Source organism: Oncorhynchus masou, chromosome 15, assembly GCF_036934945.1.
Source record: "Oncorhynchus masou masou isolate Uvic2021 chromosome 15, UVic_Omas_1.1, whole genome shotgun sequence".
NCBI lineage: Eukaryota > Metazoa > Chordata > Actinopteri > Salmoniformes > Salmonidae > Oncorhynchus > Oncorhynchus masou.
Genome location: NC_088226.1, coordinates 18,792,412 through 18,817,873, shown reverse-complemented (window position 1 = coordinate 18,817,873; position 25,462 = coordinate 18,792,412). Strand labels below are relative to the sequence as shown.

General features: G+C 42.8%; 1 protein-coding gene across 1 annotated transcript in view; it reads right to left on the bottom strand.

Moving 5' to 3' along the window:
- Positions 1-6,400: 6,400 nt before the first annotated feature.
- LOC135555821 (neurabin-2-like) overlaps positions 6,401-25,462 on the bottom strand; it is a 56,854-nt gene continuing 37,792 nt past the window's right edge. The window contains exons 3-11 of the mRNA XM_064988579.1: positions 20,474-20,606; positions 19,347-19,467; positions 19,132-19,236; positions 16,531-16,666; positions 14,742-14,885; positions 14,522-14,575; positions 14,150-14,379; positions 10,227-10,323; positions 6,401-10,050 (exon numbers count right to left, since the gene is read on the bottom strand). Of these exons, the coding sequence (XP_064844651.1) occupies positions 9,997-10,050; positions 10,227-10,323; positions 14,150-14,379; positions 14,522-14,575; positions 14,742-14,885; positions 16,531-16,666; positions 19,132-19,236; positions 19,347-19,467; positions 20,474-20,606 (1,074 nt within the window). The 3' untranslated portion in view covers positions 6,401-9,996. The remainder of the gene's footprint in view (positions 10,051-10,226; positions 10,324-14,149; positions 14,380-14,521; positions 14,576-14,741; positions 14,886-16,530; positions 16,667-19,131; positions 19,237-19,346; positions 19,468-20,473; positions 20,607-25,462) is intronic.

Below are 25,462 nucleotides of genomic sequence, written 5' to 3'. Positions count from 1 at the left end.
GACAAACAAGGCCTTTTCCAGCATGATGGAGCACCTTGCAATAAGGCAAAAGGGATAACTAAGTGGCAAAACATGGATATTTTGGGTCCATGGCCAGGGAACTCCCCGAACCTTAATCCCATTCTGAACTTGTGGTCAATCCTCAAGAGGTGGGTGCACAAACAAAACCCCACAAATTCTGACAAACTCCAAGCATTAATTATGCAAGAATGGGCTGCCATCAGTCAGGATGTGGCCCAGAAGTTAATTGACAGCACGCCAGGATTGCAGAGGTCTTGAAAAAGAAGGGTCAACACAGCAAATATTGACTTTTTGCATCAACTTCATGTAATTGTCAATAAAAGCCTTTGACACTTATGAAATGCTTGTAATTATACTTCAGTATTCCATAGCAACATCTGACAAAAAATATCTAAAGACACTGAAGCAGCAAACTTTGTGAAAATTAATATTTGTGTCATTCTCAAAATGACGACTGTATTACATACTGTATTACATACCATACAAAACGTAACATATCATACTAAATGGAGTGTCTTGGATTTACTTACAGAATAATGTGAAATCCTCTGAGACCAGGTTGGGAAAGAAGGTAAGTGAAAATGACAACAAATACTGGTTCCTTCCTGCACTGTAACATAATAATATGAATATGAATTCAATCTTAACATTTGAGTTGGCTCATTATTGGAAATAGCACATTTACCCTCCTCTAATGCTCCATAATTTCAACAGGACCTATTATATCCAAGTATTTGAATGGATGTTAGTTCTGCATGGATGTCTGTCATAAAGTGAGATTTGTTTTCTTCTAGGCGACAAGAAAGTCAACTGTCAGGAAGCGCTCGACTGAGCAGCATGGCACAAATAGGCATTTATTTATTTGAACCTTTTTTTTAACCAGGTAGGCAAGTTGAGAACAAGTTCTCATTTACAGTTGCGATCTGGCCAAGATAAAGCAAAGTAGTTCGACACATACAACAACACAGAGTTTTCACTATTATTCTACAAATTAGAATTGGTGTTAAATTATGTGTTATTTCATAGTTCATAGTTATCCAAACTTTTGACTGCTACTGTATATACAATACCGGTCAAAAGTTTTAGGGTTTTCTTTATTTTAACTATTTTCTACATTGTAGAGTAATAGTGAAGACCTCAAAACTATGAAATAACACATATGGAATCATGTAGTAACCAAAAAATGATGTGACTTGATCTGTGTCTCACAAAGACACAGTGGTCGGAACCAAAAATCTCCAATTTGGACTCCAGAACAAAGGACAGATTTCCACCGGTCTAATGTCCATTGCTCGTGTTTCTTGGCCCAAGAAAGTCTCTTCTTCTTATTGGTGTCACTTAGAAGTGGTTTCTTTGTAGCGATTCGACCATGAAGGCCTGATTCACACGGTCTCCTCTGAACAGTTGATGTTGAGATGTGTATGCTACTTGAACTCTGTGAAGCATTTATTTGGGCTGCAATTTCTGAGGCTAGTAACTCTAATGAACTTATCCTCTGCAGCAGAGGTAACTCTGAGTCTTTCATTCCTGTGGTGGTCCTCATTAGTGCCAGTTTCATCATAGCGCTTGATGGTTTTTGCAACTGCACTTGAAGAAACTTCCAAAGTTCTTGACATTTTCCGGACTGACTGACCTTCATGTCTTAAAGTACTGATGTACTGTCCTTTCTCTTTACTTATTTGAGCTGTTCTTGCCATAATATGGACTTGGTCTTTTACCAAATAGGGCTATCTTTGGTATACTGTTGCAGGAATTAAATTGCTCTATGTTTTAACACCCAATTAAAATTAAACACTCTGTCAATTCATAAGGATTTGTAAGACCCTTATTTTATAGTAATGGACAGAGCCCAGTCTTAAAGTCAAACAGCAGATTTTATTCACAAGAGTACTGCCCCTTACACATTTTACCACAGGTTATAAACTTAAAATGACATCATTAGTTCCAGTACCAACCCGTGCCATCTCTGTTCTAGTACAAAGGCTGCATGGTTCTCACATCGTCTCTCCCTATTAAGATAATATACGACCGAGCCAAGGACATGCTTCTGAAGATACGCCTTCTGGTGATATAGTTCGTTAATTTCTACCAAGGAGCAGACAGTCATTGTTCTAATTCTTGATTATATATGCACACATTATATTCAGTACTAAGTTTAAAAAGAAAATTCATACATATACAGTAACATAATAGTATTCTGATTAGTACATATACAGTAACATAATAATATTCTGATTAGTCAGTTCTGATTGAAATGTATACATAATTAGTCATCATTGATAAAAAATTCCCTTAACATATACACCCCCCAACCTTGTCACAACACAACTGATTGGCTCAAATATTAATATATATATATATATATATATTGTCGATGCTGATTCTGATGGTATAATGGCATTATAATACTTTTTTTCTGTCAAACTGCTAATCTGTAGTTGTGTGGATTTAAAACTGTCTTGAATCTCTAACCTGCTTCTGTAGGCCTATTTGTGCCTTGCTACTCAGCCAAGCGCTTCCTGCCAGTTGACTTTCTTGTCACCTAGAAGAAAGCAAATCTCACTTTATGACAGACATCCATGCAGGAATAACATCCATTCAAATACTTGGATAGAATAGGTCCTGTTTAAATTGTGGAGCATTAGTGTAATGTCCGGGGTGTAGTGGAGGAAGGAGTCAGACGCAGGAGACATAGAGTTCAGAGTAGGCACGTCTTTAATACACCGACCAGGTGAAAAAGCAGACGCCACTCAACACAAATACCTCAAACCACAGGGGAACTAAACTGTATTCAAAAAACCGCTCACGTACACGAAACAGCCGTGACATACATGCGTGCACGACAAGTACACATAGAACAATCCCGCACAAAGAGCAGGCGGGCCGGCTGGCTAATAAAGCCCAACTAATAACCAAATTAACAACAGGTGTAACCAATAAACAGACAAGGAGGGGGAGGAAAAAAATCAGTGGCAGCTAGTAGGCCGGTGACGACTACCTCCGAGCGCCACCTGAACGGGAAGGGGAGCCACCTTCGGTAGGAGTCGTGACAATTAGAGGAGGGTGGATGTGCTATTTCCAATAATGAGCCAACTCAAATGTTGAGCTTGAGTTCATATTCATATTATTATATTACAGTGCTGGAAGGAACCAGTATTTGTTGTCATTTTAACTTAACCTCTGAGACCAGGTTGGGAAAGAAGGTAAGGTTAGGGTTTTTATTTTTATTAAAACATTTTTTTGGTAAGGTTAGTCAGGTGAAGGGTTAGCTAAAAGGGTTAAGGTTGGTGTTAGGGGAAGGGTTAGTTCAGTAGTTGCAAAGTAGCTCAAAAGTAGTACATTGTTGAAAAGTTGATAATTAGCTAAAATGCTAATGTTGAATTCACAACATTTGGGTTGCTATATGTTTGCGTTATACACCCGACCAACCACCCTAAGTAGTAACCATCTGTCTTAAGTAACCATACCAAACTTAACACATCATACTGTCAGGATTCACCTTGGGGTCATGATTTGGGGCTGTACAAGTGTTTGATGTATTAGAATAATTATGCTTATGTTATATTAATAGAAGAGGACCACTCCCTCCTTACATTTTATAGGGTCCTAGACTACAGATTAACAATAAATATTCATTATATAGTTTTAGAATTGTTCCACAGTGTCACGCCCTGACCTGAGTATTCTTTGTTTTCTTTATTGTTTTGGTTAGGTCTGGGTGTGACATGGGTGATGTATGTGTTTTTGTACTGTCTAGGGGTTTTGTAGGTTTTTAGGGTTGTTTAATATTGGTTCTCAATTAGAGGCAGGTGTGTATCGTTGTCTCTGATTAGGAACCATATTAAGTTAGCCATCTTCTTTGGGTATTTCGTGGGTTATTGTCTATGTTTAGTTGCGTGTGTCTGCACTAACGTTTATAGGTTCACGTTCGGTTTGTTGTTTTGTATAGTTAAGTGTTCTTCGTTTCATTAAAAAGTATGTATTCATCTCACGCTGCGCCTTGGTCTCCTCCATACATCGAACGTGACAGAATAACCCACCTTAAAAGATCCGGGTAACAACCTGGGAGGAGATCGAGAGTTGGTCAATCGATCCAGGGAGAGTGCGAGGAGGGATACAGAAGAATGGAGGAACGGCGAAGATATAAGGGTACATGGCTAGTACGAAAGCCCAAGAGGAGATTTTTGTTATTTACCAAATACTTATTTTCCACCATAATTTGCAAATAAATTCATTAAAAATCCTACAATGTGATTTTCTGGATTTTTTTTCTAATATTGTCTGTCATATAGTTGAAGTGTACCTATGATGAAAATGACAGGCCTCTCATATTTTTAAGTGGGAGAACTTGCACAATTGGTGGCTGACTAAATACTTTTTTGCCCCACTGTATGCATTCATCTCACGCTGCGCCTTGGTCTCCTCCATACATCCAACGTGACACACAGTTGTTTCTCTTATGTGTGACTGAGACAGAACTCTGCAGGGGAGTGTGGGAGATAAGAGACTACTCAGACATTACACAATAATGGGAGATAAGAGACTACTCAGACATTACACAATAAATCAACTTTGGGGAGAGGGCATTTATTGCCTAGCTTTTAGATAAACACTGAAACTCTGTTTGTATAGCTACAGATGCAGGGTTTTGGTCTCAGGAGTAAAAGGGTAATGAAGTAGTCAGTGACATCACTAAGGCAGGACTTGGGTTTAATAACAACTCGAGACCTTTTGTATGATGCAGAACTTACTCAAACATGCGTGCCATGTTTCTGTTTCAACTTCTGTCTGCAATTGCATTAAGGTTTTTGAATGATTTAATTAAAGATAGTCAATGAACTAATGATTGACAAGGTAGGACGTAAAGAACGAACCTAACAATACTAAATGGAGTGTCTTGGTTTTACATTATTTTACAATAATACAAAAGGCTCTGAGACCAGGTTGTCTTTCCACTGCCTGTCCTGTTTTTCTTCGGCTGGACTACTGAATCTTCATCCTCTTCCATCTCTCTCTCCTCGTTTTTTTCTATTTGCTAAAACATGTACAACCAGTACAAACCTGTTTAAACTGCACCCTGAATTTGAGAATTGCAGGTGTCATAAAGTGATCATGATAATGTCATATAGTCCTACTGCACCTGATTGGCTAGGTGCTATTCTATAATGCAATCACTATAGATAGCCTATTAGCAACAGCACTAATATAGGACTATTATGACTAATATGCCTATCAATCAATATCAGTTATGATTATTACAACTTTTAAAAATGTATTCAGACTAATGACATAGGCCCACTGCTGATTATAAAATGTTATAAACTGAATGATTGACTGACAGCAGTGGTATATCAGACTGTATACCACAGGTATGACAAAACATTTATTACCACTCTGCGTTGCGTCGTGCATAAAGAACAGCCCTTAGCAGTGGTATATTGGCCATACATCACACCCCCTGTGCCTTATTGCTTAAATAGCTTACCGATTGAGGCTATAGAGGCCTAACAGTCATTAAAACATTTGAATTATGTTCGTAAACAGTTTGCTCCACCACGATGAGAATATATAGCTAAATATGAATGATTCATGTTTTTTTGTCAGCGGTCTCACTGTTAGAGACAAGATGATGCCTAAATGAATCCTGCTCTGCAATGGGCTGAGGGAGCTCATCCCTGCCCCTGATTGTTTTAGCTACAAAACAGGAATTTGAGAAGAGCACTTATCCAAGTAAAAACAATCCAAAGGCTTCAAGCCAGTAACCATACCGCTATTGCAATATTTTAGGGCATAGCAACTTATTTCCAATGCAGTCAGTCAGATTCATCTTTCATGAAGGCAACTTTTGAAATCCCTGGCCTATGTGTAGTTCAAGGACTAAGCCTGTCTTTGTCATCCATAAGTGATCCACTTGAAGTTTCTGTCCTTGTACGTCTCAGCTCCATGGAAGAACAGTAATTACTAATGATGACTGACGAAAGGTAACAGACTTTATAACGGTATTACGTCATGCAACCTAATGTTGTGCATGACCTCATCAAGGTAGTTTTTGTTCGTGAGGAGTTGCAGGGGCTGGGAACAACATGGGGGGGGGGGGGACAAGGATATAGGCATGGTGCTGTGATAAGAGCAATAATTCAAGGATGTGTTGGCTATGTTCCTTGTTATACCTTTAGGCCAACTATTAGCCTAAAGCTCCTAGAGGACACTGAGGAAATCATTTAAAAGTGAAATAGCCTCTAATCTTTAAGAACCTCTTGACTTTTTGAACAAATTGAGTGCATAAAATTGAAACAGACACTAACGTTACTATACCTTTCATTTATGAAAATGATACCCCTTTCAGTGCATACAAAACAAGCCAACGTGACCCTTGAAGTCTTGTTCAACACATCTGCATTTATTAACAATGACAGTAAATTATGTGAGTCAAACATGATGAATTTCAGTACTTTTTCCCCCTCTTACTCATTGTGTTTGCAAACCACAAGGCAAGAATAAAAATAAATAATACAAAAAGGAATGTAACCAGTTTCCTTCCACCTCAGAGGAGGGCAATGCTATTACACTTACTAATGGGCCATGGTCAATAACGCAAGATCCTCTAGTATGAAGCAGAGATCTAGAATGAGTTTCCAACAGCATTTATCTGGCATATTGAATCTCGTGCACTCAAAGTAATGACAAAGTGTACGATGGAATGTGAAAAGATGAGACACCATACGATCAATCTGGTCTCGATCACAATATAAAGCTCCTGTTTCATGCTCTCATTGGCGTGGTTTATGTGGTTCCCCTTTCCTATTCTGAAGTACAGATATGAACATGCATTGCCCAGCATATGTACTGTATTCTAATACTGCCTCGAGGGGTACTATCATAACTGGAATCACAAAGATGCTAAATGTCGTGTCAAATTCAAAGATCCACTTCAGTAAACCACAAACCCTTTTTCACCCAGTCATTTCATTGGTCAACTATCCCATTTCTGACACGTTTCCCATGGTCGTAACTTTACTGACAGCATAGCTAGCCATGGAATGTTCATGGATGAACATATTTAATTTAGTTCAGTTTGTAGTTAAATGATACTTGTCCAGTGTCTGGCCGCCATCTGAGAGGTGAGAGAAGGAGTCCATTTTGTGATGAAGACTTTACAGGCAAGTCCGTTGGTTAGGTCCGTTTGAGAGTCATACATTAACAGACACAGTAGCAGCGTATCTATCTGAATGTGTTCTACGCAGTTCTCTCTCTTTTGGTTAAGTAGAGGTCAACAGTTTTGATTCACAACTGTAGGCAAGGTATTCACTATGAAGATGGATTTTAAAAAAGTAAACATTTACTGCATATAGCCAAGAGGAAAGCGCAAAGTAGCAATAATACCATTGGGGACAGTGGAGAAAAAAGGTCTTGTGATGAGAGAGGCACTGCTTATCTCTAAATTGGACCATGTGTGTTCCATTCTGGCACACTCACTATGTTACCGCCAGCATCCTATACAAGCATACTGTGTGGAGTTAGTAGGCCATACAGGACAAACACAGAAAAGTCATTTTTTTTGGAATGGGTTTCCTTTTGCTTAAAAAAAAGGTCAAATTCCTCCATTTCATCTCAATATGAATTCATTTCTGGGTAACATCTAAGTACCTTACTGTGATTGTTTTCAATTCAAATCATCAAAAAGAAACAAAAATACTTTCTTAGCAAAGAGCAATTTCTCAAGCAATCCTTTTTCTAGGACTGCCTGGGAGTGGTCTGAGTGGGCAGGTGGAAACTGAAAACTAGCTGTTTGGAATTCTATTAGCTAATTAGGGCAGGCCTAAACTCCATCCCACCAAAACAGGCAGAAATTCCCAAGCAGTCTTTTCAAACAACTCTTACACTAAAAGGACATTATCAGAATTTAACATTTTACAGTATTATTCCAACCGCACAGTGTGGAAATATATAATTTTACACAGGAAATCATGTTTTGACTGCACTGGGCCTTTAAGTCCCTTTAAAGTTCTGTTCAATGCCATTTCTCAGCATGTGGAAGTTGTTCACACATCGACTCCAATATTACCCAATACTGCAAAATATGGTCATAAATGTGCCAGCTTATTCCAGAGATGGCAAACCAGGAATTGTTCACGACCTGATGACCAAGTATGCCTTCTCTCAATCAAAACGCACTGAAAGTGTGACACCTACTGGCTTAGAGCAGTACTGCAACATGACAGAGCTGTACAGTAACATTGGGCCCATGAAAACACTGTCAAATACATCTGTTTTCATAGTTAAAATAATACAAATTTGACATTAAAACAAATGATATAAGATTAAAATAATAATAGGGCCATTTTTAAGATTAAAAAATGAATACATAGTGGGGGCAAATGAGTCTGACCTGTTTGTGCTACTAGGGGACAGTGAAGTAAGTGATGACAGGAAGTTCCAAATGCCTAGTCTTAGATTAAAAAAAAGACACTGTTGACAAACATGAGCAGCAAAGAGGGAGCAAGGCAGCTGACTGGTATTATTGGAGAATCAAGTGAGAGCGTCACGTCTACAGACAAAGACCTTTTTACTGCACCTCAGTAGTCCACAGTGGCCTCCTCCGGTCTCCTTCATCTGCACTGACCTGAGATACACCGCACAGGTGACAGGAGCACCTCTGGTAGGAATCAGATCAGACACACTGCTTTGCTTTCATCTTCCCTGTGTTTTTCAGATCAGATGAAGTGAAGAAAAAGAGACAAGACAGGAAGCCACTTGAGACATGCTGGACAATCCCCCCCGGTCAATCTCGCTCTCTTCCATAAAGCTGCTATGTAACAACATTTACACAAAGATTGACATCTAGTCCCCAAATTCGAAGGGCTACACCGTCTGGGGGCTAGATTTAACCCCCTTTGCTAATCTAGCAGTGATTCCAGATGCAAACGTTAGAGCGCGAGTAAGACCTTACTGGTCGGGGCGGGAAAAACCCGGATTCTGAAACTCATATAGAGTGAAGCACAAAGTCAAATAATACTGACCCTCTACATTATCAGAACCCAAGGTGAGACATACGCAAGTAAAACCACTAGTAACACATTGAACTGTTAACCGTACACATATTCACACCCTGTTTGCCATGTTGCTAATAGAAAAGGAAAATGCACCCACTTTGCGTGTCCTATATCCACTTGGAATTAGACCATCTTCTGTATACCCAGTCTTCTCGATGCTTACGTCGATTCCATTCAACACCCTCCCACCCCCCAACCCAGCCACATTGCTTAAGCTTTTTTAAGCTATTTTAAATATATGTAAAGAATATATACAAAACAAGCATATCATCACTGTACAAATGAACTCGAACCCAACCTGAGTCTTTCCATCATACAAGGGGAGCAGTTTAGCAAAAAGGGGAAGCGGACAGTTTCCTTTGTTCAGTTAGTAGAAATCAAGAGAGATCATGCCATACAGCAGAAGCACTGTCTATCACCAGTATATTCAACAGTATCGGAGGAGAGTCTCTGTCATCAATACAGTTTCTTCTGTCCGGTTCTGTTCCCCATATCCAGTAAGTCTAGAATAGACTAGAAGCATTAAGTCAGTAGGGGCTGTATTCCCTGGTTAGTTATTTTACAAGTGATTAGACAAAAAGAAGAGCATAGAAGACAAGCAAACTCCTTCACAGATTGATCAGTTGGGTAGTTAACTCGTTGAATGTGGTTCAATGTAACAAGGACTCCAGGTACTGAATAAGGAGCATATTGGGATTGTTGACGCGGCTCGAAGCAAATGACAGACAACAGTAAAAAATAAAAAAAGTATTAAATTCCCCCCCTCCTCCCCCCCTCCTCCCCACTTAAAACTGCTGCCCCTAAAGTCTTCCTTTCTCCATTATTTTCTTCTTCTTTCGTCATTCTTACAATCCGTCAGGTGCAACGTGGATTGTAAAAGTGTGAAGGCATTGTCCCTCCTTTCCCTCTCTCTGCCAGAGGTTTAGGAGGGATCAGAGGTCTTCAGAGCATCCACCTTGGTCTCCAGGTCTGTGATCTGAGGAGAGTGAGAGAAGGGGCTTTTATTACACACAAAATGTCCAGTCATAATGATCATAACTCAGTAGCATCCTCTTGCTATGCATCTTGATTAACCAAAGCAAAATGTCTTACATAATTGTTGAGAATTTCATGAAATGTTTCCACATACAGTAGAACCTAAATATACAACACCTTGTCCTGGAGGTTGTCGGCCTCTTCCTTATGAGTGGCCTCTGTCTCCTCTTGGGCTCTGCGCTGAGCCGTCTCCTTCTTCAGATACTCAATCTCCCTGAGACACAATGCGTGGTTAGGCTGAATCCTGCCCATCCATCCTCCTACAAACCCCAGAACCTCCCATTCCTTTTCCTCCTACAAAACCCAGAAACCCCCATTCCTCTCATCCTCCTACTAGTGCTGAGCATTAGTGCTTTTTTGAAGTTGGTTCGGTTACGGTTCGATTATACAAAAATTGTTCATGGTTTTCAATTTCATTTTCAATTTAAAAAAATGGGAGGGGGGGAGTCAAACCAGCGAACAGGGAACATTCAATTGCCAAAACATTGAAAACAATTCATTGTCTCTGTCAGGTCCACATTGAGAAGACATCAATATAATTACTATGATATATCAGTTGTGTATACTATTTGGTTTTTATTTTATGACTATTATTTTTCATTCAGTCATCTCATCTCAGGCAATAGCAGCCAGACAGCCAAACAAACATCCAACGTCATCTCGGTGCTCCCCATACTGTACTGTCTGACGAACCTAGTAGCTATAGCTGCCTAATAGCTGGCTAAGTACGCTGTCTGACAAAAAATCATTTTACTAGCTCCATTTCCGCCAGTCAACTTCGGTACAACATACAATGGGGGACTCGCACTCTCGTGACTTCAGTTGAGGGATCTACAACCACGGCTGACAAGGCCAATGAAAACTGCGCCTCGCTGGAAGCCCTGCTTTCCATAGGTGATAAGCGTGAGGGTAGGATTCATTCTTTCAATTATTCCGCTCAGTGTGAACTGCAATGGTTCACGCTACTAAAACAAACCACCTGAAAATGAGACTGTCTTACGTTGCGCCAACTAAACTGTCCCATAGTGGTAGAGCCGGCATCTTGCCGGGGCGGCACAGGGCGTGCGGGCGCGGCAATGTGGATTTCTACATTTATTTTGCAACGCACGTGCGACGTGTCCGGTCTGGTCAGCATTTAAGACAGAATTTGTTGCTTTATGCGTGATGTATGTTACGCCATGACACGTAACGATGTAACGTACAGAGTCGGAGGGGCCAGTTTTTGTCAAATTTTCTTCAATACTATAGACCCATTACCATGTCAATCAATGCTTGAATAGAAATGTAGTTCACACCCCAAATTTTGATGTCAACACGGTCGATACAGTCCCATTAGTTTTCTTTGCGGCCTCGTTTGAATGTCGCGGTTGCGCACATTTGTACGGAATGGGGTTAGCGTACGTTACATCCTACCGCCTGTGTCTGCCTCGGTCAAGCACCGCTTGCCTCTTTTCCCAGACTTGTTGATGGAGAGTCCGGTCCCACCTCGGTTACCCAGTCGCAGAGTGTGAGCTAGTTATTACTAGCTATTCCTGCCTCCCCACAGTGGAGTTGCTGGGTAGCTCTTTTGTTTAGTATATGTAGCGTTAAGTCGCTTGGTTATTCTAAAATGGACCATGCTGCGGTCAAAGAGGCTAGCTAGCCTAGCTTATGCTAAAAAAAAACTCCTGGCTAATGTTGGTTAGCATGCTTAACTTCCTGCGAGTGAAACTTTATATATTGTCCCCTGGCGTTATGGTAACCTCATCCCCATTTCCCTCTGGAGTTGGAGGGAGTGAAGGAAACAGTGCCAAGGCCAAAGCCATGTCAAACGGGGTGATACGTCAGCCATTGCCAGAGCCCCCTATGCCCATAAAGGGTCCAGGCTTCATGTAGGCTATACAGTCTCACGGAAGCACAACTCATGTTGGAAGCGTGTTTAATGCTGCCCCTCTGTTACACTGCGTTCCATGGGGATCAAGGGGTATATCAATCTCCCCAGGGTAACCGTGACAAGTTGGGTCGCCCCTCCCCCATAGGTTGCTCATTACTGGGAATTATTGCGGATTCCTGCTTGTAGCTCACTAGTCCCTATGAGGTGTTTAGTGATACAGGTTATGGGCTCTCTAGGTGATTAGTGGGTTGTTGGTAGCAGAGTCAAGGGAACGATCAGGGTTTGACGCAATCATACTATTATCCCACATGCAGTCTCTGGTTCATATGAGCTGTCTGTCTCCAGCTCAACACTTTTCATTCTTGGGAGTTCGATTTAATTACGAATCGCCCCCATCTGTTACAACAGAAGGGGTTTGTTTTTCCCATTCCCAGCTAGGTTACAAGGCGCTTTGGTCGCCAGACCTATGACTGGTCGGTAGGGTAACCTCTATGATAAAGTTTTCCCTGTCTATTTTTTTATGCGTGCGGTCCAGCGCTAGATGCCAGCCGGTTACCAGAACACATCTTACCGCCTAAACTGACAGACGCTTGTTGTGACAACAGTACCTCCAAGTGTCCCGGCCAATTAACTTTGGCACATAGCCGGAGCCTGTGAACCTTGGCACATGAACACTGTTTTTTTCAACCGAGTTCGTGTTCACTGGCGTTGAAAGTGTTGTCTCCCATATGCGAGTTTGATGAAAAGCGTTCCTTCATGTTCAGACACACGGTTGTCAAGAGTGGTGGAAATGGAAGTACAACCAATCTCTCCAAGTCTACAAGATCTACTTCACGGGAGTCTCACTGTCTGCTCCAACAAATGGCGCAGTGTGGCCCTGGATCATGCCAACAGTGACGTCAGGTTACAGGCTACAATTTGTTGTGCTACCCCCACGCTTCTGCAGCCTCATCACGTCGACTGTTCCCGAGGCCTCAGTGCTCGTTTTGAGAGAGGAAATATCCTCCCGTCTCCAATCCGAGTGATTCCTATGTCGAAGATCCGGGACCGCTGGTATTCCTGGTTACTAAAAGGGACAAGCGTTTGAGCTCTGGTGCCAAGATAAAGGACTTGTTTCTTTTCAGTACTCTTGGTCTCAGACGGGTCTCTAAACCCATTGCGACTACATGGGACTTGGTGTTGGTTTTGGAGGCACTATGTGCGACCCACTTTGAGCTTCTCAAGTTGGTGGACCTGAAGATTCTTTCCTACAAAACCTCCCTGCTCATGGCTTTGGCCTCGGATAAACGTGTTGTGGACCTCCCTTCCTATACTCAGTTCACCCCAGGCGACTCTAAGATGACATTGTGTAAAAATGAGTCATTTCCCCGAAAGTCATGGCCATGTCCTACAGGTCCTTAGCTTTTGAGACACTTCCCTTTTCACCACCTCCTTTTGCATACGAAGAGCAACAGAGGTTACTCTCCCACTGGATTGTGGAGGCTTTCTCCCTGGCATACAGCGGCAAGTGGCAAGGGTTACCTAGCAGTGTATGTGCGCACTCAACCAGGGGTCTGGTGGATGTCACTGTTCCCGGTATAGCACACAGTGTTCTTACGGCGGGGACGGGGGAAAGTCACTAGGCAGTGTGCCGTGTGCGCAATACCCAGACTGCCGCATCTGGTGGGGTCAGGGGCCGTTTAATTTAGTATCCGTTGGAGTCGGCTTGGGGTGTGATTATTCTTCCCCATAGTATGTTGTACCGAAGTTGACTGACTGAAAGGGAACGTACGACGTATAACTACTGTTCACTGAAAGAAGGAAACGAGGTACAACACCTGTTTGGCGCAGCACCGACCGTTCCTGGGATCGGTGAAGAGCGGTATTAAATTGAAGGAATTAATCTGAGCCTCACGTTCATCACCTGTGGAAGGCGGGGCTTCCAGCGAGATACAGATTTCGTTGGCCTCGTCAGGCATGATTGTAGATCCTTCAACCAAATGAGTTTAAGTAACTGAACCGATCTAGGTCGTCTTAATAACAAAACCCTGCAATTTTGGTTAATTGCTCAGCACTACCTCCTACAAACCCCAGAATCCTCCATTCCTCTCCCTCCTACAAACCCCAGAATCCTCCATTCCTCTCCCTCCTACAAACCCTCAGAATCCCCCTTATTTATCAGCCTTACTTCTGCTGGTATTCCTTGATGAGGCGCTTGGCCTTGCTGTACTTGCGCTCCAGGGTCTGGTACTGGGCCTGTGTCTCCTTCAGGTGTTCGTCCACCGCTTGACACAGACTCTGGGCCTCCATCCAGTAGCCCTCCAGCTTCTCCATGCGCTCCTTGTTCTCCCGAACGCTCTGTTCCAGCTGGGCACGCTCCATGCGCCAGCGCAGCTTGTCCTGCTCTGAATGCGCCAGCTACATAAGGGAAGAAAGTGTCAAGTTTACTCCTGTATACTTCTAGTTTACTCCTGGACTGTGTGTTTTAGTCAAGGGTTAACGTGGGTCTTTGAAACCAGTCCTATGTTTGTTGGTTAATTGATTTTGGAGCAGGACTAACCTTTCTCTTCAGCTGTTGAATCTCAGCCTGGGTGACCGCATGCTTTATCTGTAGCTATAGAGGGAGAGAGAGGTATAAAAGGTTAAAAAACCCCCACTGTGGTTCACTCCAGCACAATGTCTCATCTCATACGCTCTCTCAACAAGAAGTTGTATTGACTATAACTTTTTCTCCATTTCGAGATGAACATTTGCCTTTGGAAACAAGCCTCCCTGCTCACCTCTTTGAACTTGTGGGCCATTTTCTCAGGGTCCATCTCCATTGGGGAGAGCATGTCCTCATTCTCCGCCAGGTCAAACACCTCTATGGCGTTGGGGAACATGGGGCTCGTCTCCTCCTCCTCGTCCGTGGCATACTCACCTGTCTGGAGGACATTCAGAAGATTCAGAGTACATTCACAATATATTCAGGGAGTGCATATAGACAAATTCCTGTCATGTTTCGGTCTTGTTGTGAACCAACAATGTCACACACTACCCTAAAATGGCCACTAGATGGTAAAGTTGAGCTTAGAGGAAAAAGCCATCCAGGAGTAGAATGCTAGTGGGCCAGAATTGACACCCTAGAATTGGGCAACCACCATTTTATGTTTACCAGGGAAGCCTGTCAAAAGGCAAAGCTTATCAGGGGACTCCGTGGCTGCAGTGACGGGAATCTTTGTTGAGAAATAGTTTATACAAATTTGTCTAGAATCGTTCTGTTGATTGACGCAATAAATCCCACTATACCAGGTCCATATAGACGGTACAGTAAGGTCAATAACACAAAAAACACACACACACACCTCTGTTTGAAAATCCCCCTTCACACACACACACACACACACACACACACACACACACAGAATTCCAACACATTCACTCTTAACACCTCCCAACACACAGACCGACACACAGCCATTCTAAATATTCCTTTAACAACAGCCGCCCGGGACAAGCCCCAACAAAGGCTTGTCATACCAATGAGTCACTCTCTGAGGGAATGCCCCCCCCCATCAACACTGGTCTGTCTGCCCATCTGAATCCTCCCAGTTGGACCAAGCATCGAAGCCCTGAATGCGCCTGTCACAACAACACTGTCTGATGTGTCAACTCTCCAAACGTGCTGAAAATGTTTACACTGTTTGAACGTTGCATAGCCAACCAGAGTTGGGGGAGAAACAAAGCACAGAGACTGAGGGATTAGCCGGAGGACAATGCCATCAAACGACGCCTACCCATAAAAACAAGACCAAATAACAACTACTATTGATTTTTAAACGTATTAGAAAGGACTTGTATGTTAACTGGTAATGCATCTTTAGCAGGAAAGTACATTGACGCAGGCTCAGATCTGCTGGGAGGGGGGCATGTTCTGATGGGGAGACACAGTGTGATGGAATACCAGACCTGGGTCGTGGCATCTGGTCCATACTTGTCGGTCTTTCACACCCAAGCCCAGACATCTATTGAACATGATTGAATTTAACAAGGAGACGGATTAAATTATTCAAGCATTTCCGCTCCATGGAAGAGACTGAGGGGAGACACGGAACTAAGAAAATTGCTGGGCTGGGCTTCATGCCACAACACTTTCCCCTACCGCCTCTGTCCTTATTCAGCCTCTTTCAAAGATCTGAGATGACTGGGCAGGTATAAAGCACTATGTGCACCTAGGTTCCGTCACATTGCTTACACCTCTCCGGTCCTGTTAGATCAGTGAAGGGGAGGTGAACAAGGAGTGTTCTGTCTAGAATTCATAGTTGTATTATTCCATTGTGAAGGGAGCCTGATGGAACATCTGTAAGGCTTTGGGGAGGAAGTGTCAAACGCTTCATTAGCGCCATCTTGTTTTGTCATATTATTGACTGATGGAACAAGCGAATATGTTTTGGATGGGCTGAAGTAATCTTTCTCATGGTGTGTGTGTGTGTGACCAGGGCCCTATGGTAACTGGTAACTGGTCAGAAGTAGTGCACCATAGAGGGTATCGGATGCCATTTGGGACACAGAAAATTGTGAGCCCCTCACCTCCTCGTCCTCCTCCATGTACTGGCTGTAACGCTGCTCCATCATCTCTTTCTGCCAGCGCTCCTGCTCCAGGGTCTGCTGGATCAGCTGGGCCACCTCGCTCTGCTCACCTGGCTTCTCTCGGCCAATCATGAACCTGCATGTGCAACAACGACCAACGGGGTGAGTAAGGAAGGCATGTCTGTCAAGGAGTAGCCAATGGGAAACCTAGGGTAGGGTTTAAGTGGGTAGTAAGGTAAAACTAGGGTAGGGTGGTTAAGTTTAGGTCTAGTGGTTGCAACTTCAGAAGATACACTGTAGACTGTAGATAAATATGATATAATCATAGAAGGACCAGACTGTAGAGTTCAAATAACTCATCAGTTACATTTTCCAAGAAAATAGCCCCCACAGATTACAAACAAGTGCAAGCCAGGGCAGCAACATTTGGTGAGGAATGAAAATCACATCTTGTGCCTGGAAGGAACATGACACTCAATGTACATGGATGGATGAGTTGACATTGTAACGAGTAGAAAATGTGACAAGATTATGCTGAGAGAGAAAACAATTCAGTGAATAAGTATAGCATGCCATCTGAAGACTGTCTGAAATGGAACCATATTCCCTATTTAGTGCACTACTTTTGCCCAGAGCACTATATAGGGAATAGATTGCCATTTTAAAACACCCCTTTTCTATGTATCACAGAGAATAACAATGAAATAAACAAAGCATGAGAGGACATGCATGTTTTATAGAATGAGTGACTGAAGCGTCTACAGAGTTATCCTGTTGCAGATGGGACCCTTAAGACCGCGACACCAGTTCTGTCTGTCACATGTTTGTCCAATGGAATGATCGAGCGGAAAGACCTCAACTGGACGGTTGCCTGGGGATCATTTGTCACACCCAAGCCTGTGTGCAAAGCAGCCAGATGCACAGTGACACGTAAGACAAAGGAAACCATGTTGCTGTAGCTAATACCACGTTGTGCCAAAAGGGATTCTTTCAACAGAACATCATATTCCTTGATGTTGGTGCTCTAGACAATATGATGAAAACGACCATTTCTAAATCTATTCTAACGTGATATATTTTTGTACACCTAATATGGTTCACTGCAGAAAAAAAATGACACTGATCATTACATCATAAAAATCCCTTGAGTGAGATTTGAACTAACAACCCTCTGGTCACCAATCTGTATCCCTGCCTGAGACTAGACAACCACACATGCGCAATGAGACCCCAGAGAGAGGTAGCCACATCATTCAACACCACTGTGGCATTCAGTGTGGGCGGGGGTTTGGTGATGAGTGTGTGAGGGTTAAGAACCCACTAGGGTGCCCCTTTCTTGCCTGAGGAGAAATAACTCTGTGGTGGTCAAAAGGGAGGAAGAAACAGTGACTAGGAATCTAACCACTATGTGGAAAAGCCAAGCTGTGCACGGAAAAAGATGTCAAGCAAATACGACACCTAACCTCTCCAGCATTTTCAAAACAAACCACGCCATTTATTTGCTGCGACTATGTTGAAGCATAATTACCAGAGAGACGGCGCTTCTAATTTTGGACCAATCAAAACATCACCACCTGTCCGTGAAACCAGTCAGCAGCCTGTGAGGGGGATCGATGGATGTGCTAAATCAATGAATATTCACAAGCTCAGAGACACGCTCCATCCAGGATGTAGAACATGAGACGAAGTGGAAAACAACCAGGCCTTGTCTGGAACCGTCTGTACGTGTGAATCTGCAAGTGTCCCCCTGCCACCATCTGTACAAACCCATCCTACCTTGGATGAGGTCCTACATCAGCATACTCCACAGAGAATTTTGTCTACAGACAAATCCATTTCCTGGATTTTTGATTAAACAGGGCGTACAAAACTGAACAATAGGTGGCAAATTCACTTTGAACAAAGGTGCTTCCACAAGGGGAGACAAGAGTCCGATTGGGCAGGCGATAACATTTCTGGGGCACCCCTCCCTCCCTCCCTTCCTCCCTCACTCCTTTGATTACCGTCCGTAGTGTCAGACAGCAACCTGAGCTTGGTCTGAGAATCAGGTTGGACCAGGCTGTTTTATAAATAGCCTCGCCGCTCCCTCACCGACACCGGCCTCTCCGCCATCTCCCTGGGATAGAGGTTAATGTCTTAAAATCAGGCTGTTGTCCAATCTCTGGGTGGCTGTGATGTGAAGACAATGAGAGACGTCTCTGCTCGCCTAGCTACACTACAGTCAAACTGCCCCGCCAATTAACGCAAAGACCTCCACAGGCAGTTAATAATGCAGGAGAGAGGAATGAGAGCGTCAGGATGAGGGGATTAGAGGTGGGAATGGGCAGAGAGGGATTCCAATTGTGATCCAGTCTGAAGGGAGGTAGAGTTATGGTACTTGGGAGCAATAGTGTGTTTGGTTCCCCATCACCAGTCTTTATACAGTTCTGTATCTAGACCCCCTTCTCTCCAATCCCATGCTTAGTTTCTCATAACAGATTTTGTCAGGGTACTGTGGCACCATATTTGACCAGAGTGCAGTAAATACACTATAGATATTGTACCAATAGCTTGACGTTGAAACAAAGTGTTTATTGACAGCTATTGAGTGAGGGTTCTTACTTGACAGTGCCGGTGGTGTTCCTGAGGACGGAGGCAGCAAAGGCCTGGGTCACGCCCACCAGACTGGTCCCGTCCACCTCCACGATCAGGTCATTCACCTGGATCCTGCAGGGGAGGGAGGAAGAGAGTGATAGTGAACAATGGGAAAAGAGGACGAGGAGCAAGCCCCAAAAATAATTTTGGGATACACTGCTGAAACACAGATGGTTCAGAACCTTTCATCTCGGTGTGCAGCTCCTCCGTCAGTGACCGTCTTGACAAAGATGCCCAGTTTCTCCAGACCCATGTCCGCCCCGGCACCCATGCCAATGATGCTGATCCCCAGACCGTCCCCATCTGTGCAGAAGAGGGGATAGGAGATAGGAAATGGGGAAATAACCTCATAAATATGAGTGTCTTGCATCCTGTACAAGGGATTAAAGTCAACAAAAATAAATCAGTCTCTGCTCTTTTTTTGTTGAGTGCTCCTTTTGGAAGTTTTTCTTGGTAGGCCATTCTCATGATATTTGTCATGGCCGTTAATCACCCCTCCTTTCCTTTGTTTGCTGAAGCGAGAAGGCCCAACTGAACTCTACCCTCATAAATATGTTCCCTTCCCAATGTAAGGAAATAAATTGAATAAAATGGGGGTCCTTGACTGGAAGATACAGTAGCTAGCTAAAGCTACTACGCCACTTTGTATAAGCAGGTATTATCCGTATTAGAACCCAATTAGCCACTGCTAATCTAGTGTAATATAAATCCAATAAGGAGATAACGGGCGACTCTGGATTCATTGGTGACCACTAAGGTGTTTGCTCGTCATGCAAATATATGTGGCTAGCCGATTTGTGAGGAAAAAGGTAAAGGTTACTTAAAGACTTCAACTAGCTAGTTGAAGCAATTCAAGCTCCTGAGTGGCGCAACGGTCTAAGGCACTGCATCTCAGTTGAAGAGGTGTCACTACGGTTCCTGGTTCAAATCCAGGCTGTGTCACATCTGGCTGTGATTGGGAGTCCCATATATATATATATATTTTCCCAATCACAGCCAGATGTGACACAGCCTGTATATATATATTTTTTTTTGGGGGGGTTCATGGAAACTACAGACTTCACTGAAAATGTTTAGCTACTAGTTGTAACTTTAATAGTTACAGTTAATTCTTTCTGTCTTTCTGTTGTACTGGTTCATGTTATTGAACTCCAAAGCGACAGTCGTGTGCATACATTTTACGTATGCAAATCCACAGCCCTTGGTGTTGCAAGCGCCATGCTCTACCGACTGTACCATGCAGGACTAACAATATAGTGAGGATCAGTAGGGTTCTGTAATGCTCTAGAAGATTCCACCAGGTTTTTACCTTTCTCCAATTCCACAGGGAAGAGGTCCAGTCTCTCCACCCTCTTCTCCAGCTCGTACTCAGCCGACGCCGCCATGGGATCCACGTCATCATTACGCCGGTCGTAGTCCTCGTTGGAGTATGTGGTGAACACCTGCCAAGAGAAGACAAAAAGGTCATAGGTCAGTTCGACACTCACCAACACGCACGGTTTACACCACAACAGGCTTCCCATAGAAGAGACATGTCCTCTAGAACAGTAGTGCATCATCAGTTTTCCTCTTGTCATGTTAAGTCATTACATACCTTAGAGAGCTATTTAGAACTTGTCTGAAATGTCCAGATCATCTAGCCCATGTCAGCTAATGTTTTTAGCCCATAGATGTAATGGTTTTGTCACTCAAATATCACATGAACACATAGCTGTGGCAAAATGTATAGAATTGCAAGAACATTTGCTTTAAATCCGCAACATCTCCTTTGCATCCCAAGACAAAATGTGGAGAATTGCAGGGAATAAGCTTCAAACCTGCAAAATTCTCTCCATCCACTAGAGGGGTGGTGAACAGTTTGTCATGAACAGTGCTTGTGCCCATATAAATAGACGTTGGGTGTGCGCAGGATGTTCCCTGATGCTGGAAGGGCCCCCCCCCAGAGTGAAAAACTTTGGGAACCCTTGCAGTAGAAAATGATCTAAGGTCAGTTTAGCATGTTCACCACTAATGGTTGTACAAGACTACGGGAAGTGTAAGCTGATCCTAAATCTGTGCCTACAGGCCTCTACCCGGAGCTAAAAGGAGAGGCAGGCAAGGCGCTAACGGAGCGGAAGGAGACGCCTCCAACAACCAGACAGACAGGGGTGGTGTTATACGGCTCGCTGATACAAACACACACCCTCATGGCTTCTCGCTGAGCTAATGGCTTCTCATCCAACCTAATAAAGTCTATCTAGTTTCATGTGTGTGAGTGCGAGAGAGAGGAGAGAGAGCGTGTGTTTATTTAAGGCCTCTCTCCTCCCTCTGCAGCTAGCCAAATTCACTCTGGCAGCGAGGACATACTTCTGGGGGGTGTTGGAGTGCCATGTTACGCTGGCAACATGTGGGTGTGGAGAGCAGTGGTGAGGGTGCTCCAGTGAGCGGCTAGGTGGGGCGTATTTTAGTGGTACTCAGGTGATTTATATTTAACAGAGGGATGTATTTTTCATAACACCCCATCCTGCATTAGTGTATTAGAGAGGTGTCCGGGCAGGTCAGGGCGTTTTTTGGTACGTGTTCTGCTTTCAGTGGGATGAGGTTTAATATTTGAAATGGGGTCATGCATGTGGCCACACACACACACACACACACACACACAGGTCATGGCGTTTCACGTGTATTATTCATTTTATAAATTGTGAGGAATCCTTTATTCAGTTATTTGTTCTGATCCAGGGTTGCCACGACAACATTATTAATATGCATTTTGAATTCCATTGTAAAAAAAAAAAAAAAAAACACCAACTAATCAGATGAGCAACAACAGCTCTAACAGAGTTATCCACAAGCGTGCTAAGAGGGTCAAGTATAAATAAGGTGGATATCCTCTTGCTGAGGTTAAAGGATAAACACAACCCTCAACCTTTACGATTTTGTACTGCTAGAATTCTAACGCCAAATCCCATAGTGGCCTAATCCAGTTCTATGTTATCTAGGCCCAGTGAGCCAAATTTGCCCAAAGACATCTTTTCAATGTCTTGTGCTCATAGGAGGAGAGTAAAGAAAGGTAGATGGGGCACAGATGTGAGAAATAATTAAAAGTAGGCAACAAGGGAATTGAGTTCATCAGCTGGTCAGGGGAGAATGTAATGAGCCATGTGGGGTTTTTACAGGAACTGGCGGTTTACTGTGTAAGAGGCAGAAGGAGAAGAAGCTAAAAGAAAACATGACAAACAAGGTTTTGGAATTCAGCATTGGTTCAAGTCCTCAAATCTCCTCTTCAAGTTCCAGCGTTCCAGAGTGACATGAAACACCGTCTGCCTCATAAGCTCTTACGAAAAGAAGCTTGCAAGCCCCTCCCCAACAATGCAGGATTCAATATCAAAATAGTCAAACTTTTTTCATTCCAAAAAAATTAAGTGTAGGAGTGTGATGCGTCTTCTTGTCAAGTGAAAGACGTCACCCTATCAGCCACTCTATTCAGGGCTGCTAGTAGGTGTTGTCGTTCCTGTGTGCAAGCCAGATCACTACCCCTAGTAAATACCAATACCTCTTAGCTTTCTTTCACACCACTGAACCAAGCCCAACCCGTAAATCAACATGATTTTAAACTGATGAGGGCTCAATTTCATCACATCATTTGCATAACACCTCCCGAATGGAATATATAAGCCTAAAAACTATGCCTCTGATTTTACAGCTCATTTCAGCTGGTGAAAGCCCAGCGGCACCATCCAGATGTTTAAAAAACAGAAACATTTCGTCCTAAGACAGCTGTGGATGAGTTACTTTACACCACACCATAGCATAAGAAAAGGAACAGCCATTTCAAAGCACACAAACCAGAAGTGTTTTTTTGCATAATATCATAGGATTGGCCCTGTGCAGCAGCCAGAAAAGATGATTTTTTTTCTCTCTCCAGCTATTAGATAACTACAACCAGACAGTCTATGGATGTGTCCCAAACAGTCAGTCTATGGATGTCTATGGCCAGACAGTCTATGGATGTGTCCCAAACAGTCAGTCTATGGCCAGACAGTCTATGGATGTGTCCCAAACAGTCAGTCTATGGATGTCTTTGGACAGACAGTCTATGGATGTGTCCCAAACAGTCAATCTATGGATGTCTATGGACAGACAGTCTATAGATGTGTCCCAAATAGCAACATTAAAGCAGCCCCCTCCACCTCTGATTCAGCGGGGTTGGGTTAAAATGCAGAAGACACATTTCGGTAGAATGCATTCAGTTGTGTGACTGACTAGGTATCCCCTTTCTCTTTCAGAAAGTATTCATACCGCTTGAGTTATTACACATTTTGTTGAGTTACAGCCTGAATTCAAAATGGATTAAATTGACCTTTTTTTCTTCACCCAATTACACACAATACCCCATAATGACAAAGTGAAAATGTGTGTTTAGAAATGTTTGCTAATTTATTGAATAAGAAATACAGAAATATCTAAAATCTCTGTCTGTTGGAAAGCAGGCTGATCCAGGTTTTCTACGATTCACCCTGTGCTTAGCTCTATGCGCTATTTCGTTTCTTTTTATCCTAAAAAAAACAAGCTAGTCCTTGCTGTTTACAAGCATACTCATGATGCAGCCACCTCCATGCTTGAAAATATGAAGAGTGGCACTCAGTGATGTGTTGGATTTGCCCCAAACATAACACTGTGTTCAGGACATAAAGTTAATTTCTTTGCCACATTTTTTGCAGTTTTAGTTTTGTTGCCAACAGGGTGCATGTCTTAGAATATTTGTATTTTGTACAAGCTTCCTTCTTTTCACTCTTACATTTAGGTTAGTATTGCGAAGTAACTACACATCCTCAGTTCTCATATCACAGCCATTAAACTGTTTTTTTAAGTCACCATTGGCCTCACAGTGAAGTCACTGAGCGGTTTCCTTCCTCTCCAGCAACTGAGTTAGGAAGGACACCTATAGTATCTTTGTAGTGAATGAGTGTATTGATACACCACTGAAAGTCTACTAATAACTTCACCATGCTCAAAAGGATATTCAACATCTGTTTTAGTTTTTTTTTTTTACCCATCTACCCCTAGATGGTGCCCTTCTTTGTGAGGCATTGGAAAACCTCTCTGGTCTTTGTGGTTGAACCTGTGTTTGAAATTCACTGCTCGACTGAGTGACCTTACAGACAATTGTATGTGTGAGGTATAGAGACGAGGTAGTCATTCTGAAATCATGTTAAATCAAATCAAATGTATTTATATAGCCCTTCTTACATCAGCTGATATATCAAATTGCTGTACAGAAACTCAGCCTAAAACCCCAAACAGCAAGCAATGCGGGTGTAGAAGCAGTTGGCTAGGAAAACCTCCCTAGAAAGGCCAAAACCTAGGAAGAAACCTAGAGAGGAACCAGGCTATGAGCGGTGGCCAGTCCTCTTCTGGCTGTGCAAGGTGGAGATAACAGAACATGGCCAAGATCTTCAAATGTTCATAAATGACCAGCAGGGTCAAATAATAATAATAATCACAGTAGTTGTCGAGGGTGCAACAAGTCAACACAATTATTGCACAGTCCATGTAACTTATGTGACTTGTTAAGCACATTTTTACAGTATTTAGGCTTGAATATTTAAAGTGAGAGGGATATAGAATGATTGGGTCGGTCAGAGAAAATAAATAAAACAAGCATAAAAATCCTTAAATATCCCATAGGCCCTTTCTTTCGCAACCTTGTTTTTGACCTCTCCCTCCACACACATCGCATCAATCTAACTCTCTCTGCCTAGGAGCATCAATATTTTATCAAATGCATTGTAATCTTGACTCTGCTTTTCAAGAATATCTCACCTGAGCTCTCTCAACGGCTTCCCCATTCTGTGTGAATACCATCACCATGGTCACGTGATGCCCGTCGCCATAGCAACCCGCAGCTTGGCAAATGTTAGTTTGACACCAGTTTCTCTCTCTTTGTCTCCTTCTCCCCAGGCGGTAGTCAGAAGGCAGTTTTTCCCCCCCAGTCTCAGCATCACTTTCGGTCTAGACTTCAGGGAATTCATTTTACACATACACACAAACACTCACCCACTTTTTAAAACGTGCACGGCACACACATTTGAAAAAACCTGTGTGTTTTCAGTGTCGCCACTATCATGGCGTGTTGCCCAGTTAAATTGTGAATATCGAATTAAGCTATTTGACATTTGAAAACATAATCTACAATAACTTTGACAATATGGCCGAATTAGCGGAAGCTTCAATAATCGGTCAGAGTATAAAACATACTGCCCGCGCTCACTCGATATGAAAAAGCTGACCAGCTCAATGATATCTCTCTATACTAATC